The following is an 8,347-nucleotide window of genomic DNA, read 5'->3' on the forward strand; positions in this document are numbered from 1 at the left end:
AATACTTCACATGTGATGTAACCCAACCACCCAATCTTTTCTTGCTGAATCCGTTGCCAAAGTTGAATAACAGTTTCTCTAAGTTCCTGATCATGGCGTCCAATGGAGAAAATCTTGCTCAGAAAAACCAAGTGGTGGTGGTTCTGATACCTTTCCCTGCACAAGGCCATCTGAATCAGCTTATGCACCTCTCAAACCTTATCTCATCACACAACATACCAGTTCATTATGTTTCCACCGTCACTCACATCCGCCAAGCCACACTTCGACATCACCAATCCTTTTCTAACATTCATTTCCATGCCTTTGATGTTCCACCCTTCGATTCCCCTTCTCCCGACCCAGAAAGCGGTTTCCCATCTCATCTAATTCCCTCCCTTGAGGCCTCTATGCATCTTCGAGACCCTGTGAGGAACCTCCTTCAATCCCTCTCCGCTGAAGCCAAAAGGATTATAGTCATCCGTGACTCTGCCATGGCTTCAGTGGCACAAGATGCCACAAACATGCCTAATGTTGAGAATTACTCTTTTCAATGCACATGCGCCTTTAGCGTCTACGTTTACCATTGGGACAGAATGGGAAGGCCTCCGGTTGAAGCCATGCACGCCCTTAAAATTCCTTCTCTGGAAGGATGCTTCCCAACCCAATTCTTGGATTTCCTTATTGCACAAAGAGATCTCCTCAAATTCAGTGACGGAACCATCTACAACACAAGCAGAGAGATTGATGGTGATTACATTGAGTTGATGGAGGGTATCACTGGTAAGAAGATTTGGGCACTGGGACCGTTCAACCCTTTAGCCGTTGAGAAGAAAGATTCAAAAGGAAGGCACTTATGCATGGAGTGGCTTGATAAACAAGAGCCAAATTCAGTGATATATGTGTCTTTTGGGACAACAACAACTTTCAAAGTGGAACAGATCCAAGAGGTTGCAACTGGGTTGGAACAAAGCAAGCAGAAGTTCATCTGGGTGTTGAGAGATGCTGATAAAGGGGACATCTTTGATGAAAAAGAAGCAAAAAGACATGATCTTCCAAATGGGTTCGAGGAGAGAGTGAAAGGAATGGGGGTGGTTGTGAGGGATTGGGCACCCCAATTGGAAATTCTGAGCCACCCTTCAACAGGGGGGTTTATGAGTCACTGTGGATGGAACTCGTGCTTGGAGAGCATAACCATGGGAGTGCCAATAGCAACATGGCCCATGCACTCTGACCAACCAAGAAACGCAGCTTTGATAACAGAGGTTCTGAAGGTTGGTTTGGTTGTGAAGGATTGGTCACAGAGGAATTCGGTGGTGAGTGCTTCAGATGTTGAGAATGGTGTGAGAAGGTTGATGCAAACAAAGGAAGGTGATGAAATGAGAGAGAGAGCAGCGAGGCTTAAAAATGGCATCCGTAACTCCACTGAAGAAGGTGGAGTTTCTCGCATGGAAATGGAATCTTTCATTGCTCACATCACCAAATAATCTTATCAGTTTCTATTTGTGTGATTCGTACTTCAATGTATCAGAATTTTACAAACAGTCGATGAAGATAACCCAAACTAAGTTTGGCATGAATATTTCTCTTTCTCAAGACATTACCTAGCAATGTTTTAGGATGAATATGCATACTTGTTGTAGAGTAATTCCAGTTTTATAGAAACAATACTGTTTTTGTTCATGAGTTTGCAAGTTCTGTTTCTTAATTATTGATTGAAAGGGTCATTTCTTAGTTATTGATTGAAAAGAAGGATGCAATAAGTATTAATTTAAAATGAAGAAATATCTAAAATACCTATTGAATTTCTCGAGGGAAGATCTAGAAAGTTTTTATCATTGATGGGTGGAAAAAATTATATAGTGGAGTTTTAATTAAAGAAATTAGACAAGTTCCTAGATCTTTCTTTTACTTCTCACCTTATTGTACTTGATTTTAACTCGAGAGTTTTTGTCTAAAAATGATAGAGTTCAGAGATAAAAAGCAATGAATATATTATCTTCTAATTTTTCTTTCTTGCACAAAAAAAATAGTGCCTTTGTATGAAAGCATTGTTTGGCTTTGAAGGTGTTTAGGAGATTGTTCAAAAAGGTTGTGAAGAGCCTCGAGATGAACATAAACTATGGATGAGATGGAGACTTTGTTAAAAACATGAAAAATGGATCAATAAGTCCTTATTCTCATTCATTAATGTTTGGATAACTACATGTTTGAGAAGATTGTTTCTACTACTTGAAAGGAAGCTTGAGAGATTGTCAAAAACTCATCAAGAAGATAAGGTTTGAATCATTAAAAAGTGACTTTTAAGCTTTGAAGATGACGAAATCTGAATCAATTTCAGATTATTGCTTAATAGTAAAGGCGATTGTTAATCAATTGATCAAGAATGGTGATGAAATAGAAGATATTCGAGTGATAGAGAATATCCTTTGTTCCTTGACTCCAAAGTTCAATTATGTGGTATGTGCGATTGAAGAATCAAAAAGATATTGACTTCATGATTCTTGAAGAATTGGAAGGTTCTTGAATGGCTCATGAAGAAAGAATGAAAAGGAGACAAGAATATCAATTTGAGCAAGCCCTAACCTTGTGTTTAGATGAAGCATTTCAACAATGCTTAGAAATTGAAATGCTTTACATTTGAATTGCTTGTAATTAAATTCCATTCATTTTTTAAATAATTTGTTTGGATAAGGAAATTAAAATACCTTACATTTCAATTTCTTGCTTGGAAGAAAAAATTGAATTTATTGTGAGATAAAATTTAATTTTAACAATAATTATTTTAGACTTGATTATGTTTTGAGTTCATGATAAATTTGGAAACTCGACGATCAAGAAGGGCCCGACGACACGGACGAGTCCGACGACCTAGACGGGCTGACGACCTGGACGGGTTTGACGACTTGGATGGGCCTTCCAAACCGTCGGGCTCGTTTGGGTCGTCGGGCTCGTCCGGATAGTTTGACCTGTCCGAGTCGTCAGGCCCGTCTATGTCGTTGGGACCGTCCATGTCGTTGGGTTCGTCTGGATCGTCGTGGTTGACGGTTTGGAAGGGTACATCCGGGTCGTCGGGCCCGAAGGTTTGGAAGGGCCTGTCCGGGTCGTCAAGCTTATTTGGGTCGTCGGACCCATTTGGATCGTCGGGCCCGTTCTGGTCGTCGGACTTGTTTGGATTGTCGGGCCCGTTAGATCATTGGTCTTGTCCGGATAGTTTGTCCTGTTCGAGTCATCGGGCCATTCTGGTAATAAGGCTCGTTCAGGTCATCGGGTCCGTCCGGGTCGACGGACAGGCCGTCTGGATCACGAGCCCATTCAGGTCGTCAAACCCATCTGGGTCTTCCGGCCCGTTTGACCCGTCTGGATTGTCGAGCTCATTCGGGTCGTCAGACCCTTCTGAATCGTCAGCCCCGTTTGTGTCATCGGGCCTACCAAAGAGTTTAGAATGTGAGGTTGAGTGAGAAGAATTTCAAATTCCACCTATTTTGAGGGTATTTGAATTTCTACTAATTTAACTAATTGAAATCCCTCAAAAAAAATGCTTGCATTTGAAATGCTTTTTAATTTGTGTATCCAAACAAAGCTTTTCATTACAAAGCAATCTAATTTCTTCAAGAAAAATGAATTACTTCATTAAAATACTCTATCCAAACACACTCTAAGTGTCTTTGAAGAATAATGGAGGATTTAGAAGTCAATGAGGACATGGACGAGGAAGAGGATGGTCGTGGAAAATGGTGAAAAAAAAATGCTCATGCACATGGAGAAAGAAGAAATGCAAACAATGATTCAAATAATGAAGAAAAAAGTTATTCATCATCAAGAGTTTGTGGAAGAGTAAGAGGAAGAAGTTATGGTTATTTTCAAGATGAAATAATGTATGTGAGCAGTCAAGTCTATCTAATTTGTACATGCCAATATATATGGACTAATCTACCCACTTTCGTTCAATTAAAATTTTTTTACTATCCATTGATGATTTCAGTAGAAAAACAATGGTATACTTTCTTGGACAAAAGTAAGATTTTTTTTTCTTTCAAGAATTTTTAGGCTCTAGTTGAAAAAGAGAGTGACTCTGAAATCAAAGCTTTGAAAATTGATCGAGAAGGAGAATTCATTTTAAGGGATTTCAATATTTTTGTACAACTCATGAAATTTGTCATTCATTGATTGTTCACAACAAAATGAAGTAGTCGAGAGAAAAAATAGAATCATTCTCAACAAAGCTAGAAACATGTTAAAATATAAAAATATGCAGAAAGATTTTTAGGCTGAAGTTGTTTCCCGTGTGGTCTATTTTTCTAATCATTCCCCAACATTTAATCTCAAAAGACAAACTCATCAAGAAGCATGGAGTGGAAGGAAGTCTAGTGTTAATTATTTATGCATCTTTGAGAGCATAGCATATCCCATGTACCGATACAAGAAAGATCTAAGCTTGATTACCGAAGTGTCAAGCATGTCTTCATTAATGTTACAAATAATACACTTCGAGCAATGGTAAAGTAGTGGTAAGTCGTGATGTTGAGTTTGATGAAGAAGCTACGTGGAATTGGGAGGGTCAAGAGGAAAAGGCTTACAAATTTCTTCCATATCTTGGAGAAGGACTTGATCGAGAAACTACAATTCAAGATGTCACTCCTTCTCGTTCACCCCTCCATCACCTACATCTCATGCATAAGAAGAAAATATGGGTGAAAGACCAAGAAGGACACGAGATATATGTGAAATCTATGAAAGGTATGATGAAGTCATTGTAATCTTGAAGAATTATATTTTCTTCAAATGGATTGTAAGGAATTGGATTTTGAGGAAGATGTGAAAGATAAAAGGTGGGCATGGAAGAAGAGATCAATTCAATCAAGAAAAATGATAATTGAGAATTGACAACTCTTCCAAAAAGAAATGAAGAAATTAGAGTAAAATGGATGTACAAGGCAAAGAAGAAGAATATCGATAGAGAGGTGGAAAGACACAAAGCACAACTTTATTGTAAAAGGCTACAAGCAAAAGCATGGAGTAGACTATGATAAAGTTTATGCACTTATCAATCACATACTTAATAAGTCCATAAAACACTAGCAAAAAATTCTATATTTTATTATCGAAGCAAACATATAAGCATGAAATATAATTTTATAAGTGAATCAATTACTACAAAGGAAATAGAGATTAAGTATGTCAAGAATCAATTTTATATATTTCCATAAAATCACTAAAGTTTGAGGAGATTCAAATATTAAGAACAAATATTTATGTAAAAAAAGAAAAATTTAAATTAAGCGGGAAAAATGTTATTAAAATTTAAAATAAAGAAATATTTTTAAATTTTTTCATGTTTAAATTTGAATCTTTTAATTAATTTTTTCTATGATTCTTGTTTAAACGATGAAGAGATACAAATTGTAAAACTAAAAAAATATAAAAAATATTGTATCAGTATAGATTAAATAGACATTAACTTAAATAAATGTTAAAAATAAATTACACCAGTATCTATTATTGAAAATAAATAAAATTAAAATTAACTTATAAATGTTAACTCTAATTTGCATAAATATAAATATTAGAATTAAACAATGAACACTAACGCAAGCTTTGATAAATATTATTATAAACTAAAATTCAAATAAATATTAAAATAAATTACATTAACATGAACTAAATCAAAATTAACTAGAAATATTAAAATTAAATTAGATTGACATGAGTCTAAAAGATTCTAACTTCATCATAATTATTTTGATTAAAAACATTATTTCGATTTAAAATTAGAATTAGGTAATTGGTGGAATTTGTTTGCGTGGTTGTTGTAATCGATGTTATTGTTTGATAGCTGATTGTTAATATTCCTGTGATGTCAGTGGTGGAACATATTTAAATTGAAATAATTTCAGTGAGAAAGACAAAAATAAAATAAAAAAGGTGTTAGTCTCCATTATCAACAGTGACGCAAATGTTTTATTTGGAAAGTGGGAAGCAGTAGCCAAGAAGGATAAGGGTTGAAAGTGATGCCAAACATTTGAGATTTTTTTTTACATTTCATTTGATACAAAATTTTGATTAATTTCAAAGTAATTCCAAGATGATTTTTTCGTTTAATAAGATTTTTTAATTTTTCATTTATTGAAAGGAATTTATTTTTCTTAACTGAAATCCAAACACATTATAAGTCTTTTCTCTCATTGACCCGAGTAAAAAATTCAATTTATTTGGCTGAGACAAAATTTTAATAAAAGTAGTATTAATTAAAATTCAAAACCAATTAATGGTAAAGTAATTAATTTATAAAATTGAAAATAATATTTAAATTTTTTATTGATAACATTTCCAACAAAATACATTAAATCTGAATATAATTTTATTTATTTACTTATTATTCATTTTACAAAAAAGAAAAGACAAAACATCGTTGATATCAAATTAAGCAGAATGATTAAACAAAATAAATAACATTAATATTAAATTAAAAAGTGTGATTGAAAATATTATAAAATAACTTTAAATCAGAAAGGACACAATACTTTTAATACTTTTGATGTAACGTGATTACTAAGTATGAATTCCTCGAGTAATTAACAAATATTTCAACATTAACTATCATGTTTTATAAGTAATCAACTATATTGACACTACTTTTGTAGATTAAGCAAAGCTTTTATCCGCCAATTGTTCAAAATTCATGGTTTAAAATAAGAGTAAGTTACGATTTTTTATTATTGATTATATACCGAATTTTATTTGCTTTTAACTAATAGTATAAAAAGAATGTGTCTTTATTTTAAACAATATCTTATAAATGTAGATATTTATAGGTAACATTATCAAACCTGCATAGTTTTGACTACATTTTTCAAATTACGAGCGGTTTAGATCACGTGTTTAAAAATGTGGATAATTTAAATTACATATTTAACCTTGTAGATAATTTAACTTTAAATATTTTATATTATCATCCATAATATTAAGTGTTACATCAATTAACTATAAATTTTATACTAGTGATAAACAATTTATCCAACGATTAGAAAGAGTCAAAACCACCAAATTGTTACATGACAATGAAATAATTATAGTCTAAAAGTGTGACTTTTGTTTTTATTTAAGACAACGCTTTTTTTACCTAGTAACAATTTTTAAATGTGTAATCTAAGATTCATGTCTGAAAAAAATTGTTAGTTTTAGATAGGAGAAATTTGAACAGAACTTAATTTGATATCAGAATTCTTGCAAAAGTTGTTTTTATAAACCAAATCCTCGCTAGAAAGGATAGAAAAAACAATAATACTTTAAATATTAATTGAATAAAGATGAATCAATATCTCTTAAAAAGTCTTATAATACTCCACGTTCACAAACAGTAGAAAGTTAATAACAGCATATATAAAACATCTTAAAAAATTGTTTCATATTTTTGTAATCATCTAAATTTTCTCCATTAAAAGGGTTTAGTAGTTCTGATATACATACATGAGATGCTGAAAACAAATTTTAATATCAAAATTTACAACTTAAATTTTAATGAAATTATCAAACTACAACTCTGATATATATCAACAAATTAGTACCTGCCACATGTGACGTGAATAGATAAGATCAAGAGGAAATCATAATTAAATAAAAAGAAAGTTTGTTTGAAACCAATTTGTATGAAAGTAAAATAGTTTTAACAAAAATTAATTTTTATAATAAAAAAAAATAATATCAAAATACCAGTGTCCTAATTAAATTATGCTATTAACTAAATAATTATTAAACCAACTAAATAAATACCATAGATGCGACAACTTCCATCAGCAATAGCCCACACTTGCTCATAAAATAGAACTGAAAAACATAGGGCCGGCCGGTTGGGGGGACATAGATGGCGAAGGTGAACAAAAGTTATAGGAATTTAATATGATAATTCTTTTTCTTCTTTTAATCATCATTCAACTTCTTCTTTTCTTATTTCTCCAAAACTATTAAAGTTGCATTTAACATATGTAAACATTATAAAATAAAATTTAATTTTAACAAAAAGAATTGAGCTTTTGTCATTCCTATGAATGATCATATCATTTTCCTATTATTTATTGTAGTTTTTGAGACCTCTAACCTAACCATACCACATGTGTCTGCTCTTACAGGCCCCCTCATAGTTCTTGTCTCTTGTAAATCATAAGTCTAACATTCTCTTACACGTGCATTATGTTGTAAATGTCTTATTTTTTTAATTTATTTCTGTCACGATGATGGTAAGGTTGTCTGATTTAAAGAATCATGTAATAAAAAAATTTATCTACAAAACAAATACATTTGTTTAAATTTACCTAACACCCGGTTGCCCGTGAATAATTAACTGACACTGACACATTACCCTAAATAT

General features: G+C 32.5%; 1 protein-coding gene across 1 annotated transcript; it reads left to right on the forward strand.

The window, feature by feature from the left end:
• Positions 1-1,662, forward strand: LOC114189896 (zeatin O-glucosyltransferase-like). Its single transcript, XM_028078620.2, has one exon. The coding sequence runs from the start codon at positions 93-95 to the stop codon at positions 1,464-1,466; it is 1,374 nt and encodes a 457-aa protein (XP_027934421.1). The 5' UTR covers positions 1-92; the 3' UTR covers positions 1,467-1,662.
• Positions 1,663-8,347: the final 6,685 nt, after the last annotated feature.

Source organism: Vigna unguiculata, chromosome 7, assembly GCF_037176805.1.
Source record: "Vigna unguiculata cultivar grain cowpea cultivar isolate G323 ecotype 2 chromosome 7, ASM3717680v1, whole genome shotgun sequence".
Classification (NCBI taxonomy): domain Eukaryota; kingdom Viridiplantae; phylum Streptophyta; class Magnoliopsida; order Fabales; family Fabaceae; genus Vigna; species Vigna unguiculata.

Coding starts and splice junctions, on each gene's coding strand:
- LOC114189896 (XM_028078620.2), top strand. CDS start 93: ATGGCGTCCAATGGAGAAAATCTTGCTCAGAAAAACCAAGTGGTGGTG.